This window comes from Xenopus laevis, chromosome 8L (genome assembly GCF_017654675.1).
Source record: "Xenopus laevis strain J_2021 chromosome 8L, Xenopus_laevis_v10.1, whole genome shotgun sequence".
Classification (NCBI taxonomy): domain Eukaryota; kingdom Metazoa; phylum Chordata; class Amphibia; order Anura; family Pipidae; genus Xenopus; species Xenopus laevis.
Window position 1 is genome coordinate 122629047 of NC_054385.1, and position 18096 is coordinate 122647142.

The 18096-nt window shown below is 40.5% G+C and overlaps 1 protein-coding gene across 4 annotated transcripts in view; it reads left to right on the top strand.

The window, feature by feature from the left end:
- Positions 1 to 482: 482 nt before the first annotated feature.
- insrr.L (insulin receptor related receptor L homeolog) overlaps positions 483 to 18096 on the top strand; it is a 39207-nt gene continuing 21593 nt past the window's right edge. For 3 of the 4 annotated variants that reach the window (XM_018228758.2, XM_018228759.2, XM_018228760.2), the window contains exons 1-2: positions 483 to 787; positions 11082 to 11630. In XM_018228758.2, the coding sequence (XP_018084247.1) occupies positions 694 to 787; positions 11082 to 11630 (643 nt within the window). In that variant the 5' untranslated portion in view covers positions 483 to 693. 4 annotated transcript variants of the gene reach the window in all.

Genomic DNA, 18096 nt, shown 5'->3' on the forward strand with positions numbered 1-18096 from the left:
TAACAGAACTGTGATACTCACAACCATTATACAGAGCAGCAGGGTCACTAACAGTTCTGTGAAACTCACAACCATTATACAGAGCAGCAGGGTCATGAACAGTACTGTGATACTCACAACCATTATACAGAGCAGCAGGGTCGCTAACAGTACTGTGATACTCACAACCATTATACAGAGCAGCAGGGTCGCTAACAGTACTGTGATACTCACAACCATTATACAGAGCAGCAGGGTCACTAACAGTACTGTGATATTTGTAATCATATACTGGCATTGTACAGCACAGCAGCATGGGTTTGATACAGACAGTCATGGGCCTGGCTTCCATCTCCCAGCCAATCAGAAATACAGAGGGTGTGCCTTACCTGGCATGCTTGCAATACACCTGCCCTAGGTTAGCTAAGCCCCTCCCACTCCCCACAGGTGCTCAGAAAGCTTCTCCCAGCAGCACTGACTGCTATTCATTAACCCTGCACAGCAGCTTTGTAATGCATTGAATCCCAGCGCTCTGTCTGTTGCCTCCCTGCCTACGGTTCTGCCATCTAGAATGAGCCCCAGATATACAGACCCCCTATTACCACTTGTACTTATCAGGCCCTTAATCTGTACCTTTATTTTCTTTTTTTAAGCATTTTTGTGCATTTCCTACAGATCTGAGGATTTTTCATTTAATGTTGGCGTCTTCATATCATGGACAGACAAGTTTTCCTCCTGGTCACCACTTGCTTAAAGGGAGTGCTGCTCATCTTGCTTGTATTTAACGCTAATGGAGACGCAACACATTGTAAGTCTGACCTTTTTTTGTTTTTTTAGTAGATTTAATATAGTGGCTCCCAGTGCTGCTTCTCGGGGCCCCTTTGACAGATCAGTCTCCCAACTCACCCTTAGGAGGGTGTCAGAATGAATTGATAAGGGTGGTCATTTATAAATCATTGCTTGGGTGAGAGAATCTTAATTGTTGCCCCTATAGCTGCTACACTAGGGGTTATCCTTGCCTGCAGCTGCTTTAATTAGGCTAATTGACCTTACAAGGCATCAGGGATCCTTTTATACCTTTCTTGCTACAGTGTAACGGGACAGTAATGAAATGATTTAGGCTTAGTTGCCCTTTATCTATCTGCCCAGCTGAGTTTATACTGATTCAAAAAATATAGAATGGAAAGTGATGTAAAGATTGTAAGCTCCTCAGAACGGGTTCTCATTCCAATCTGAGAATGCCTATCCCCTAACATTTATTCTCAGTGTTTGATTTATTGCATGTCCCTGTTTGTGTTTATGCTTTGTCAGGTCCTGTGTACACTCTATACAGTAAACAGATACAATACCGGCGTGCATATTGATGTCTGACAGCTAGTTATTGATTGTGGGTGTTTTTTCCCTGGCTATATAAATGTTTTAATTCACTGGCTTTGTTTTGAAAGGGAAAAAAAAGGATATTTGTCCATATTCAGATTCAACTGGGCGCTTAATGATGTCACAAGATCCACTAAAACATGAGTATATATATATATATATATATATATATATATATATATATATATATATATATATATATATATATATATATATATATATAGATATATAGATTTATTTTAGCCTCTATTTTATTTGTCTGACCTGTATGACTCTGCCTTCAGTCTTGTGAACCCTTGTGACTTCTAATATCCTTATCATTTACAGTAGGGGGTACATTACCCCTTATAATACATGAGTGATACTCCGAGTTCCCTGTATAACTCAGCCTGCAGCCTTGTGTCTTTATATGGTCACAGAACAACCCCTCAGTGACTTCTAATATCCTTATCATTTACAGTAGGGGTACATTATCCCTTATAATACATGAGTGATACTCAGAGTTCCCTGTATAACTCAGCCTGCAGCCCTGTGCCTTTATATGGTCACAGAACAACCCCTCAGTGACTTCTAATATCCTTATCATTTACAGTAGGTGGTACATTATCCCTTATAATACACGAGTGATGCTCCGAGTTCCCTGTATAACTCAGCCTGCAGCCTTGTGCCTTTATATGGTCACAGAACAACCCCTCAGTGACTTCTAATATCCTTATCATTTACAGTAGGGGTACATTACCCCTTATAATACATGAGTGATACTCCGAGTTCCCTGTATAACTCAGCCTGCAGTCTTGTGCCTTTATATGATCACAGAACAACCCCTCAGTGACTTCTAATATCCTTATCATTTACAGTAGGGGGTACATTATCCCTTATAATACATAAGTGATACTCAGAGTTCCCTGTATAACTCAGCCTGCAGCCTTGTGCCTTTATATGGTCACAGAACAACCCCTCAGTGACTTCTAATATCCTTATCATTTACAGTAGGGGGTACATTATCCCTTATAATACACGAGTGATGCTCCGAGTTCCCTGTATAACTCAGCCTGCAGCCTTGTGCCTTTATATGGTCACAGAACAACCCCTCAGTGACTTCTAATATCCTTATCATTTACAGTAGGGGGTACATTATCCCTTATAATACATGAGTGATACTCAGAGTTCCCTGTATAACTCAGCCTGCAGCCTTGTGCCTTTATATGGTCACAGAACAACCCCTCAGTGACTTCTAATATCCTTATCATTTACAGTAGGGGGTACATTATCCCTTATAATACACGAGTGATGCTCCGAGTTCCCTGTATAACTCAGCCTGCAGCCTTGTGCCTTTATATGGTCACAGAACAACCCCTCAGTGACTTCTAATATCCTTATCATTTACAGTAGGGGTACATTACCCCTTATAATACATGAGTGATACTCCGAGTTCCCTGTATAACTCAGCCTGCAGCCTTGTGCCTTTATATGATCACAGAACAACCCCTCAGTGACTTCTAATATCCTTATCATTTACAGTAGGGGGTACATTATCCCTTATAATACATGAGTGATACTCAGAGTTCCCTGTATAACTCAGCCTGCAGCCTTGTGCCTTTATATGGTCACAGAACAACCCCTCAGTGACTTCTAATATCCTTATCATTTACAGTAGGGGGTACATTAACCCTTATAATACACGAGTGATGCTCCGAGTTCCCTGTATAACTCAGCCTGCAGCCTTGTGCCTTTATATGGTCACAGAACAACCCCTCAGTGACTTCTAATATCCTTATCATTTACAGTAGGGGTACATTACCCCTTATAATACATGAGTGATACTCCGAGTTCCCTGTATAACTCAGCCTGCAGCCTTGTGCCTTTATATGATCACAGAACAACCCCTCAGTGACTTCTAATATCCTTATCATTTACAGTAGGGGGTACATTATCCCTTATAATACATAAGTGATACTCAGAGTTCCCTGTATAACTCAGCCTGCAGCCTTGTGCCTTTATATGGTCACAGAACAACCCCTCAGTGACTTCTAATATCCTTATCATTTACAGTAGGGGGTACATTATCCCTTATAATACACGAGTGATGCTCCGAGTTCCCTGTATAACTCAGCCTGCAGCCTTGTGCCTTTATATGGTCACAGAACAACCCCTCAGTGACTTCTAATATCCTTATTATGTACAGTAGGGGGTTACATTCCTTGGTGGGCCCACTGGGATATTCTTAAGGCTCTGTTTTAGACCTGTTGAAGCTATCTAAATAAATGATGATGATGATGAAGAATGAATGGCAGTTGGGGGGGCAGTTGCAGCACTGCTGAATGTGACCAGGTCACTGATTTGCATAGAGATTGCCTGGCCGGGTGATGTGGACATGAGTAGACATAAGGACACTACTAATGTGTGTACTTACACTTACCTTTCTAAATATAGAAGTTGCAGGTGTAAGTTAAAAACTAAATGCAGATATTTATATGTGCTGCTGGTGTCAGTGTGGGGGAAAGCAGTTCCCCTTGCACCTATCTGTAGCCTGTCTGCAACACGATGGGCTTGGGTTGTTTTAGCTCCTAGTATAACATTTCTATGTTAATTTGCCTTTGTTTTATGTTATTATGATGCTGTTTCTATTCTCTGCATTGCTGGTTCTAACTCCAGTTTATGTTCGCTGCATTGCTGGTTCTGACTCCTGAGACAGTGTAGCAGAAGCCAGGCAATTAACCTGAAGGAAACCTGATTCTGCTGCGTTACTTCAAGAGTCAGAACCAGTTATCACGAAGGAACACAATGACTGAAAGTGCAATGCCTATTAAAGTGAAACAATAAACAAATAGTTGTTCACCTTTAAATTAACTTTTAGTACGATGTAGAGAGTCATATTCTGATATAATTTATTATTAATAATTGGTTTTCAGGTTATTATATGTGGTTTTTTAGCTTTTTAATTAGCAACTCTCCAGTTTTCCATTTCATCAATATAGTTGCTAGGGTCCAAATTCCCCTAGCAACCACACATTGATTTCAATGAGACCGGAATATGATTAGAAGAGTCCTGAATTGAAAGATAAGCAATTACAATAAATTTGTAGCCGTAGAGTTATTTAGCTTTTTATTCAGCAGCTCTCCAGTTTTCCATTTCATCAATATAGTTGCTAGGGTCCAAATTACCCTAGCAACCACGCATTGATTTCAATGAGAGACCGGAATATGATCAGAAGAGTCCTGAATTGAAAGATAAGCAATTACAATACATTTGTAGCCTTACAGAACATTTTAGATGGGGTCAGTGACCCATTTGAAAGCGGGAAAAAGTCAAAAGAAGAAGACAATCAAAAAATAAAAAACGAAGGCCAATTGAAAAGTTGCTTAGAATTAGCCATTTTGTAACATACTAATAGTTGACTTAAAGGTGAACCGAAGGGAACCTGATTCTGCTGTATTGTTTCAAGAGTCTGAACCAGAGATCAGAAAGGGATAAACGTAGTGAAAGTACGATGCCTATTACAGGGAAACTAGGAACTATTATTAATTATATTATTGTCTTAACTGTATTGCACCCCACCGACATCTCTTTATGTTACACTTGACTTCAATGAGGATCTAAGTGTCTGTTTCTGTCACCTTAAAGATAACATTTAACCTTTAGTATGTTACAGAATGGCTTATTCTAAGCAACTTTTCAATTGGTCTTCATTGTCACTTTTTTTATTTTTATAGTTTTTTAATTATTTGACTCCTTCTTCTGACTCTTTCCAGCTTTCAAATGGGGGTCACTGAACCCATCTAAAAAACAAACGCTCTGTAAGGCTACACATGTATTGTTATTGCTACTTTTTATTACTCATATTCCTATTCATATTCCAGTCTCTTATTCAAATCGATGCATGGTTACTAGGGTAATTTGGACCCTAGCAACCAGATTACTAAATTTGCAAAGGGCCAAGAGCTGTTAAATAACTCAGGTGCTTGATATGATCCAGTTGTTGGCTTGAGGAGCTAAACAATCAGATCATCCGTGGACGATGGAGGCCAAATTAGTATAAGATCTGCTTGTTTGGAGACCTGGTGTCATTCCATTGTTTCTTAGGAGAGTCTTGATGAAGATTAGCAACTTGAACTTTCCATTTTCTTTTATTGCGGGGGACCCAAAGGGCTAATCTCCCCTTCTAATGGTCACCTCCCATCTCCCATGTCCTATAAAGTCCTGGACCCCTTTTGCCCCTTTATTTAAACAATCCGCCATGCATGTTGGAGTTTCTGAAGAAGAAGAATGGAAATGTCCTGCAATGGGTTGGTGAAAGTCAACTGAGAATCTATGGGGCTGTTTGAAAATTGAGGAGCACAAGTGGCCTATTTTTAAGTTGTTTTTAAGTTCTTTACATTTTAGTCAAGCGCCTTGATACTTCTGCAAGTCACTGTTTGTGTTTACTGAAATAAGGTTCATAAACTTTAGCCTATGGTTGTTTTTTTAGCCATATTTACTCAAAATATGGTGTGAGGATTTCGGAAAAATGAAAGGGACAGGTATTTCAGTGCTTCAACTATGACTCATGTATTATAAGGGATAATGTACTCCCTACTGTAAATAATAAGGATATTAGAACTCACTGAGGGGTTCTGTGACCATATAAAGGCACAAGGCTGCAGGCTGAGTTATACAGGGAACTCTGAGTATCACTCATGTATTATAAGGGATAATGTACCCCTACTGTAAATGATAAGGATATTAGAAGTCACTGAGGGGTTGTTCTGTGACCATATAAAGGCACAAGGCTGCAGGCTGAGTTATACAGGGAACTCTGAGTATCACTCATGTATTATAAGAGATAATGATCCCCCTACTGTAAATAATAAGGATATTAGAACTCACTGAGGGGTTCTGTGACCATATAAAGGCACAAGGCTGCAGGCTGAGTTATACAGGGAACTCTGAGTATCACTCATGTATTATAAGAGATAATGATCCCCCTACTGTAAATAATAAGGATATTAGAACTCACTGAGGGGTTCTGTGACCATATAAAGGCACAAGGCTGCAGGCTGAGTTATACAGGGAACTCTGAGTATCACTCATGTATTATAAGGGATAATGTACCCCCTACTGTAAATGATAAGGATATTAGAAGTCACTGAGGGGTTGTTCTGTGACCATATAAAGGCACAAGGCTGCGGGCTGAGTTATACAGGGAACTCTGAGTATCACTCGTGTATTATAAGGGATAATGTTCCCCCTACTGTAAATTATAAGGATACTAGAACTCAATGAGGGGTTCTGTTACCATATAAAGGCACAAGGCTGCAGGCTGAGTTATACAGGGAACTCTGAGTATCACTCATGTATTATAAGAGATAATGTACCCCCTACTGTAAATAATAAGGATATTAGAAGTCACTGAGGGGTTCTATCACCATATAAAGGCACAAGACTGCAGGCTGAGTTATACAGGGAACTCTGAGTATCACTCATGTATTATAAGGGATAATGTACCCCCTACTGTAAATGATAAGGATATTAGAAGTCACTGAGGGGTTCTATGGCCATATAAGGGCACAAGGCTGCAGGCTGAGTTATACAGGGAACTCTGAGTATCACTCATGTATTATAAGGGATAATGTACCCCCTACTGTAAATGATAAGGATATTAGAAGTCACTGAGGGGTTGTTATGTGACCATATAAAGGCACAAGGCTGCAGGCTGAGTTATACAGGGAACTCTGAGTATCACTCATGTATTATAAGGGATAATCACTCATGTAGTTTAAGGTATAACGTACCCCCCTATAATAAATTATAAGGATATTAGAAGTCACTAATGGGCCTGTGAGGAGTTTCCTTTCTGAAAGCTAAGAATTTTTGTCCAGTGTAAGGTTCAACGTCAGGTTACAATCCAAATATACTTTCTTGTTTACTGTAAGCATTTCTGCAAGATTCTTGATACTTTGTCTTGCTTTGGGGCTAAATACATTGCAGGAGGCCGGCGATAAAACGTGTGCTTGTAAATAAGAAAAATTAGTTTTAAAAGACATATAAAAATAGCCTCAGCAATAACTATTATGTTAATAGCAGTAGGACTCATTCGGTGCATATAGTAAGTATGGTGCTGAGGAATGGAAGGTTTATGGGATAAGCAGTTTATTGGATAACACTTTAAACATTGTTCTCTTGATGACACCACTATAGTGTTGATAAAACTGGATTCATGACCTCAAAATACACCTACAGTAGATTGGCTGGAATTATTGTTTAGAACTTAACACACATCTTTAAAAAAAGACATAGATGCTCCTCACTCTGCATAACCAAGAGAGGTACAATAGTCAATAAAACAGGACTTGACTTCAACACCGTTCTGATTTTTCTGTCTAGAGACAGTTGACTTATCCGTTCTGCAGAATATCAGACATACCTCCCAACTGTCCCTTTTTCGGAGGGACAGTCCCTTTTTTGACAGCTTAACCTGCAGTCCCTCATTTGTACTGGAAAGTCCCTCTTTTCTCTGCACTGAACAGCCAGAAAAAGAAACAAAGTTTCTCACTTAATTGGCTTTTGGCAGAGAGCCCAGAACAGCTAACAGGTGCAAATAAGATACTTTGTAACAATTTTGAGACACAAAAACACAGTTTAGATAAGGAGAAATATTTTCAAACTTTAATAACCTGCCAAATTTTGTAAAACAAACATTGTAATTAGGGGGTGTGGCCACAGAAAGGGGTGTGGTCAAACAATTGCTGCGCTACGTGTGGAAAAAACTTTTTTTGTCCCTCTTTTTACTTCCAAAATGTTGGGAGGTATGTATCAGAGCAGGGTTTGTCCTTGTGCACTCAAGGCTGGATTTACATAAGTGGCGCCCCTAGGCCGTTGTCGTTTGTCACCCCCATCCCCTCCCTTTTATTTGCTTACATTTTCAAAATCAGGTCCGGAGCAATGGGGATTGGCGCATGGGCAATTTAAAAAACTATCTCCAGCGCATCCCCAGTGTTTTTGAACCAATGTGGGTGTGGTTTGGCAGCATGCCGCCCCTAAAATTTTGCTGCCCTAGTCCCGAGTCTTGGTGGCCTCTTCATAAATCCAGGCCTGTGTGCACTGCCTGTAAACTGTGCTACTCTCTGAAAGCGGAGGATTCCTAAAGGCAGACATAGATTGCCGATCATCGTAGGGATCTAACTGATGGACATACGGATCACAATGGACTAGTGATGTGCGGGCCGACCCGATACCCGCGGGACCTGGGGTTTACCCGTGGGTCAGGTTGGTTCGGGTCGACCTTGCGGTGCTCCTCGCAGGCGGGTGCAGGTTGAGCTCTTCTCCTGCTCTCCCCGCCCGCCACCTTCAAATGCCGGCTTCTGACTTCCGGGTTCCGGTTTTATAGTCTAGCGTCTGCTCTCCTCACCCCTTTTGTGACGTTATTGTGATGTCTATAAAAGGACCCCGGAAGCACGGGTGCGGGTGGATGAGGGTTGTAGCAGGGCGGGTTAGGGTCGGGTGCGGGTCAGGGAAACCCTGACCCGCACATCACTACAAAGGACCATACCATAGATGTGGGAAAAAGAGACCTGCCCAATGAGAGGAACCAGTGCTTCTTCCTGCAGTTGCTCATGCACCGTTCCATCCCCAACAGGAATTTGATGTCCATAGGAGGAAGTTCTCCTGCAGATATCCTGAAGAACAGAAAGACGTTTGTAGCTAGAGTAGTCATATTAAACTACAAAGTCTTATGGCAGGAACCATTATGGCTGATTAGTCACCTCGTTACCCAGAATCCCTCCATTCATGTGGCAAAAGTTGGTAGAATGTTTTTTGGATAATACTAAGAGCACACTTATAAATGGTGCTTTGTTCCCACCAGCCACAAGCCTGAAAGAACAACAGACCGGTAACTTGTAAAGTCCTGTATTGATAGTAAAAGTACTGCCATGACACTATGGGTTTGTTCAAGTAAATGCTGTTAGTACATAATATTTATTAGGCAAATTTCTGGTGAGTAATAGTAACTGCCTCTCATTTGCATGTCTCTTGTCTCTATTACTGATACAATTTTCCATATGCTCTCCCTTCTTTATAAGATATCCTTCAAACTATAATAAACCTTTTGTTTGCCCCAGCAAACTTGAGCACTCCAATCACTTATGCAAGTGTATCAAGACTTCATTGGCCATAAGGGAAGATGAGGTGGGTTGACGACCCTATGCATGGGTGCTTGGGTAAGCTACTGGGCACCGAGGTGAATGAAGGACCCAGTAGTGTGTATTTCTACATATGCTTGGAAGGTGCTGTGGATGGTACAGTATTAGGGTAAAGATTACTTTGCATACAAAACACCCTTTTTTCACATATTTGCATATATTCAAATGAGCGGGCGCTACCATATTGTTTGCCTTAGCCAGTGCAGTATGAGGGTATTGCTTATGGTGTTCACAAAACATTCCTCTGTATTCTTTATTTAGACATATGGGTAGGACCAGTCTTTTATACGCAAACAGATGGGTTTGAGATTTGCCACAAAACCTTTTTCTATGAGACACATGTAAATAAATAACATCATAATGATCAATCAATTCAATAACATGTTAATCGTGTTAATACTCAGCTCTGACTAATTCTTAGCTTACTGTGTAAATACTGCCCAGGACACCATGATCTCTATGTCTCTGTTATCTGCCCCATTACCCAGTGTCCTAAACCTCCTTTGATTATTTTGGCTACAATGAGATTGGAACAGCGTCTTTAAGAATTGTTCTGATCAGAAGCTTGCTTAGAAATTGTGTTCCATGTTTCTGTCATTTAGACTTTGCTTTTAGACTGATGTTTTGGGGGAAAAACTGATTTTGTAAAGCTCAAGTCAATAGATGGGGTCATAGAATATGTCATATCAGGCCTGAGGTCTTTAAATTGTGTAGCCCTGGTATAATGAATAGAAGTCTGAGTCTTGCAGATAGAGCAGTTGTCAGGCTTTTTCAGATCAAGACCCTCTTTGATGGCCAACCTTTGTTCAGTGCCCCCCTTAGCTCATAACCAGGTTATGATATAGGAAAATGTTAGTGTTATCAGTATCATAAAGCTGTAGTTCCAAAAATATCTACAACATCACCCCAAATGCCACCATAATTGACCTTCATGGTAGACTTACAGGTGTATCTAGAAAGGCAAATTGGGGGCACTATTTCACCTTGATATACTCTGTTTTGGATAGGGATCCTCATATTTCCCACAAACCCCTTGGATGTTGCTCCCAGTGGCCTCAAAGCAGGTGATTATTTTGAAATTCCTGGCTTGGAGGCAAGTTTTGGTTGCATTAAAACCAAATGTACTCCCAAACAGAGTCTCCTGAAGGCTGCCAATCCACATAGGGGCTACCAAAAGCCCAATCACAGCCCAAATTTGGCATCCACAGAAACTTTTTTCATGCTTATATTGCTCCCCAACTCTTTTTTTTTATATTTGATTGTGGCTTAAGTGTAAAAAGGACGGGGACCCCCAATCTACAGTCTTCCTGGTTGTTCTTCTTATAGTTGTCTCCTTACCACCTTCCTTACGTGATGCAGAAGTGTTGGATCCTATCTGTTAACTGTCCCTGTCATGTATTTTAAAACAAACAAAAAGGAAATTGAAAAAATAGAACAATTTTTACATCTATTTTCTCCATTTCATTTGTTAGAAAAAACATTAAAACAAGACAGTGTTCTATGTATCCTCTAAACATGTTCCTTTCTGTCTTCCTTTCCATTAGTTTGTGGCAGCATGGACATACGCAATGACGTATCCCAATTCCGCAAGCTGGAGAACTGTACAGTCATTCAGGGAAACTTGCAGATCCTGCTCATGTTTGGCACCAAGCCCGAAGACTTCCGTGGTTTACGATTTGAACGCCTGACCATGATCACTGAATACCTACTTTTGTTTCGAGTCTATGGCTTGGAGAGCCTTCGGGACCTCTTCCCCAACCTGTCCATCATCCGAGGCACAGATCTCTTCTTTCATTATTCACTGGTGATCTTTGAGATGCCCCATCTAAGGGACATTGGCCTCCATAGTCTCACAAACATCCTAAGGGGGGCTGTGCGTATTGAACGCAACCAAGAACTGTGTCACATTTCCACCATTGATTGGAGCCTGTTGTCCGAGTCAGTGGAGAATAACTACATTGTAGGGAATAAGCCTGTAGAGGAATGTTCTGATGTCTGTCCAGGAATACGTGATTTTGGGGAGTCCTGTGTAAAAACCCCTATCAATGGAAATGTTGAGTCTCGCTGTTGGACTTCCACCTCCTGCCAGAAAGGTAAAAAGTGCTGCTTTGGGTGCAGTTGGCAATTATTTGGCATATGTTGTACAGATGGGTCTTTGCCAACTAGTTATAGTGAGGAATAATGCATAAAAGTCTCAAGATGTACACATACAAGGGTGGACTTGAAAAGCCATGCATGCTCCAAGTTGAGATGAGTTGAGTTGGCTCATTCCAATTCCTTATCCATTTATTGAAAGGAACAATTATAGTTTGATGAATGGCGTTTTTTTTAGATTTTGTCTAAACAGACCAACTGCAATCCTGCTCAATCCATTTGTTCATGCCAAGCATGAGATGCAAACATACAGAGAAGGAATGTTCTGGATATATAATAAGATATTTCCTCATACTATACCATCAAAAACCCTGGTTCTCAAATTGAGTGGCTGGTCCCCTATGGGAAGCCAGAGCTGCGTCAGTGGGGGCTGGACCTGAAGGACAGTTAGGGTGTGATTTTTAGTGTGAATGGCAATCTATTAAACTGCAATTAGTTACTGCTTTCCCCCTTGCATGGACCAGACCTGGTAATATGATCCGGGTTTCCATCCAGGCAGCAGGCTATGTGTTTACTGAAAATGGACCTGAAACATGCTCTCTGTGTTTACTGTAAATACCTAGGCCTTATCTCTTCATCTGGTTTCTCTCCCTGTTTCACTAGCCCTTCAGAAAACACTGTGTTTGTGTAATAACCACCCAATTAGCACTGATCAAAGCACATCATTAAATCTATTGGCCGGTGCACCTTTTCTGTTTCCATGCAAAGAGGAGAACAGTCGTTGGAAAAAATATTTTGAAGATCGATTACGACTAATTGGCTTTTGTTGTTGCTATTCAAAGCCTTAGGCACTGTCACGGTTGTTATAACTCCATGGGTCTCTCAGGGGAAACTGCAGCAGTCAAAACCTCTGAGATACCAGTAGGGTTATCTACCAGAGTGGTGGCCAATGGAGACCCAATAGGAAAGGGCTACATCAATGGGACAATGTGATCCTAGCCAGATTGGATTTTTAAACTTGCCCGATCAATATCTGGCTGATTTTTAGCTAGATAACAATACATAGGACCCATCCAATTATGTTAACCAGGACATAACTGGATGGGTTACCGAGTTGGTCCTTTGACTCTACCACAATACCTGGTAGTGCTGTGGACCAGTGTGAGACTTTACATGGCATAGTTGGTCACATTGGTGTTCACTTACCCATCCCACTTGCCAGAACTCATTGTCTCCTTCCAGAGATACTTAGATTAGATGGGACCTCTCTAGTTGCAGTGCACAGGACTTTCCACTAGAAGTATCAATATATGTAGAAACTATCTACCAGAGTAAATGGTGTTCCCTTGGGGTAGAGATAGTAAAAAAGCATAGGGAAAGACACGTGGGAATGTCACAATGTATGGGAGTTTTCAGTTGTATAAAACCAAATATTTAACCCTCTAGCTGCTACTATGTCATCTACAATGTCATCAGGAGGAATTGGGTCCAGTACTTATCGTTGTGATTCTTATTCTTAGCCTGATGGGAACACCTGGCATCTATAACAACTGAGCTGGGTTCTACCTCAACTTTCACAAGCCTAGTTCCCTAGTCTTGTCACGTGGAACAATATTAAAGCTACTCATGGCTGGCATGCTTTGAACTCTAGTAGTGGGTGCCAGACAAGCAGCATCAATTGGGAGTTATCAAATGGTATATATGCCATAACCCTAACATAACATTAATAACCTTTTATGGTCCAACTGTTTAGGGTTCTCACACACAGAGAAGTTCTGAATGTTCTGTTTTCAGGCAGTGTCCAAAGCCATCCTCCCACTAACTTGTATTGGAATTGGCAGGCCCCTTTACCAAGTCCCTATCACCCTTTTTATAGGATGGTTTTGGGTACCATGGTTCCATTTTTTTGGCCTTCATAAAAACACAGCCCTTGTTCCATATGATGTCAAGCTCCACATCAGTACCCCTGCTATATATGAGATAGTTAGCACCAGGGACACTCAAGCTGCTTTTGCTCTGTTCAGCTTGGTGGGACAGGCAGAGAGTCCACCAGTAGGTGTAGATATCCATGCAGATAGCACCAGAAGCCTCATTGTAATAGGAAGACTGTGAGTGAGGAAATGTGGGGAGCAGTTGATGGAACAGAGGGTGGGCTTAGGTCTCAATAGAACAGGTGATCTCAAACTGTGGAGGTGACCCTCTGGGGCTGCTTGGAGCTGTGTAAAATGGCACTTAGCCTGAAAACCAGTTTGAGAGATAATGGTCCTTTGGTCAGTTAAGGAGAAGTTTTGGCAACATATATATTTGTTGCACTAGATATTTTTGAACTATGAACAATACATTCCTTTTTAACTATAGTTGTGCCCATTTTATGAGCTAAAAGGAACCTGACCTTCAAATAGGGGTCCTGGCCAAGGGTTGAACGTTCAAGTGTGGCTTGAACTGGAAAAGTGTAAAACCACTGAACTAGGACAACCAGCCAACAGCCTTGATAGTTACATGTTACGCATAGTAACCCAAATGGTGCAACCTATTAAATCAATAGTAACAATTTATGGCACTGTCTACCACACAGCTCATGTTCCTGTTTATTCAGAAAAACTTCAGGAGAGAACAGTGATCCCTAGTGGTGGTTTGCAAATATATCAGTTTACTGAGTAATTTTACAAAGCAAATAGTAAATTCAGTGGTTTCTTTTTTTTTTTTTGTATATGAAATGTTCATAAAAAGCCAGTGGGTCATTGGCTTATATGACTAGAGTTATGCCGAGCTGAATAATAAACTCAAGGCACAGCATTACCCCCTAGGTTTGCACAAAACGTACACCATAAAACTATGGCAAAATAGGCATTCCCCTGTACTAAGCACAATTCAGCAGGAACAGTCCCTTAAGTTTGCTCATAGCCTGTACAGAGAGATACCATAAAACTATGGCAGCATAGGTATTCCCCCTGTCCTAAGCACAATTCAGCAGGAACAGCCCCTAGGTTTGTTTATAGCCTATACAGTATTATACCATACAACTACAGCAGCATCGGTATTCCCCCTGTACTAAGCACAATTCAGCAGGAACAATCTGGAGTATGTATAGAGAATCCTGAGACTGTGGTCACCTCTCTAGAGCTGCAAGAAATCACATGATGCCATTAATCACAGGCACATATTATATTCAACATGTTGCATTCAGGCTGGCATTATGAGACCGTGAAAACTCTTATCTGCATGCTACTGATGATGAGGCTTGATGAGGTCTGAATAATCTTATCTGTGTACACACTAGCACTGGGCAATTAACACCTGAAATACAGATGTTCCAGAGTTCAGTGCCAGGGAGGATACGCTGAATCATCATTTTATTTTTAAGGTGGAAATAGACTGGATAGACTGGAAAAAAAAGAGCAGATGAAGACACAATTCTAACTACTGTTAAATGGTATAAGGCATTTAGTGGAATAGTAGAGAGGGTAAAGGCCACCCTTGTCTAGAGTTTCTCACCGGGTCAGTAGTTCGATATATTTACTACAGATATGGGATCCGTTATCCACAACCCATTATACAGCTCCGATTTATGGTCTCCCATAGACTATCCAAAAAATCCAAATTTTTAAAAATGATTTTCTTTTTCTCTGTAATAATAAAACAGTAGCTTGTACCTGATACCACCTAAGTTATAATTAAAAGTATTGGAAACAAAACCAGTCTACTGGGTTTATTTCATATTTGCATGATTTTCTGGTAGGCTTTTAAGTTAAGGAGATAAAATTATGGAAAGATCCATTATCTGGAAACCCTGGTCCCATTCTGGATAGCAGTTCCCATACCTGTAAATGCAATTGATAAGAGTATCTTGGTGTAGCTCTGTATAACACATTAATGCTTTGCAGCTGAGTGCTTCTATACCTTTCTATGTATCCACAGGAGGACATGCTAATTATTTGAAATATTCCCAGAAAGCTCTGGGGACATCCGCTCTCACTTACTTCCCTGGTGTTAAGCACGTAATGCTAGTTAGTCATAGGAACAACCTTCAGAACTCAGCCTTACAACAAGGTGAATTACACTTTAATCCCAGCCTAAAGTAGACCTTGGGCAAGGGAGGTTTTGCACAGTTACGTTAGAGCTGCACTCTCTCCATAATAAGTGTAAGGTTTAGCAATTGATTTATTTTAGGACCGGGAATGACATATGTCCGTGTTATTTATTTAAATCTGGCCCCAGTATATTTTTAAAGCTCAGGGTCTAAACTTCTGCCATTGTAAAGGGTTTAAATAAGAAATATACAGTTATACACAATTTGTTAGATGAGGTCAAAAGAAACATTTTGTCCTTTTAATTAAAAAAAACATAATTTTATAGATTTGTTTTTTTTATAAATGATCATTACTTTTACACTTCTGCCACCCTCCCCCCTCAGAGCTCCATATTAACAAGGCCCTGCTTTCCCTCAGCCTCTGATACGGAGAAGTCTGTTATACCGAGGGTTAACTGGGAAGGGTAAATTGATTACCGTAGCAGCCTTCTTTTCCTCCCACAATATTTCTGAAAATATGAAGTTGGAAAATGAAAGTACTTTCAATTTCACTGTTAAGTACAGGAAACAACATGGATATTGTTTTATTAAAACATTAGGAAAAATTCCTTTTAGCATTTTTTTTCTTCTTAATCTAATAAAACGACTCTGGGCACATTGTTCAGCCACTGTTAATTATGTGATGTGTTAAAATGCCCATCTTCATGAGCTGGACAGAGCTAAGATATTGGTCGTCTTCTCTGAGACATTATATGTAAAAGACAATCACATCTCATTACAATTCAGTCCTTTCAACCTCTCCTGAAGCCTCCGCCCATCTCCTTCCCAAAATGTTTCATAATTGATGTATCAGCCATAGGTGGACATTCCACTCCAGCCACCACATTTCCAAATAATTGTCCTTCTCCCATACTCTGATAACTAAATTGATGTGGCTGGGGCAAATACTGCACCCATATCTGTCCCCTGTCATTTGAAGGTCTCTTCTTAAATGTGAAGTAATTACAATAAAGTATGAACTGTGCAAGTTATGAAATGCATTTCTTCTGACATGGTATAATACTATATGTGATAGCCATAAGGCCTATAATGTTAACGATTAATATAGAATAATTATTTCCCAACTGAAGACTGTTGACCCTGGGGCGGCTTGGAGCATCGGCTTAGCCTAAAGGCCATTGAGTGTCAGATTTTGGGAAAATGTGGATATGCTCTCGTAGATACATCTGAAAGCCCAGTTTGAAGGTCTGTTATGGTGAGATTTAAGGTGAAAACTCATCTGCTGCCCCATATATTTTTAAAAATATAGTTGAATGACTGATACACCAAGGTTTTCCTATATGTGTGTGACCTTGTCATGAGCTAAAAGGGGCCTTAACCAGAAGCTGACTCTGCGAACGGGTTTTGAACTGAAACAGTCCAATGACCATTGGCATAGGAAAATATAGTTCTACAGTTCCAACCTTTTTTCCACTCCATCATTTCTAATTTTCAAATAGATATGGTGAGTCCCTCAGAGGTGAACTCTGATTGTACTGTAGGTTAGAGTACGGTAAGTGCTTTCTACTGTATATATGTAAATACAGTATACCTACAGTATATTATCTGTAAATCCTTCCATGCCAGTGAAAGTTGTAGATCTCCCTAATGGATTGTAGGATTTGAGATTATAATGTAACATAAGATATGACATCCATAGGGCTTTTTATTGGTTATTAATTTGCTTTTTTCTCATAGGCCACATAGACTAGCATGTTCTAAATTTCTTCCTGATCCAATGAATCTACATAAACTGAAGAATCAGCATCAACCAATGTATTTTACATTTTTTAGTATAAAGTGGTCAAGGTTAAGTAAGTCTATGCAATCTCACTTACTGTATCTACCTGTTTAGATAACGCAAGTTGGCACCATCATGCCAGCCTTCATCTTCACTAAGCAGGCCCGTAAAATCTCATAATGGCTCGGCTTTCAAGCAAATGTTCCTACAGTTTTTGGGCTCTTTCCTCTCTGTTGTCATGTGCTGAACTCTTTGCTCTGTCCCTGTATTTTCAATTGCTTTCCGGGTGACGATGGAATCCTTCCGTTGCTGCTGACTCAAACCTCAAATCTAATTGCCTTATGGAGTTTACACAGCCTGTGTCAATGTTTGAGCACCTTCAGTCTGAGATGAGTTCTGATAAGATAGATGGTCCATTTCCATGGACACGATCCTGACAAGAAGAAATATTACATTCTATTACACTTAAGGAGGCCATACATTCATTTGGCGATGTCACCAAATGAGCAGATCTCTCCCCGATATGCCCACATTGAGCAGCGATAACGGCTTATCCAATTGTGGGCCCAACAATTGGAACAGAATGGAGGCAATATGGGCGGTCGGATTGTGGAACCACATCAACGAACCTATAGTCTATGAGAGAACCCTAAAT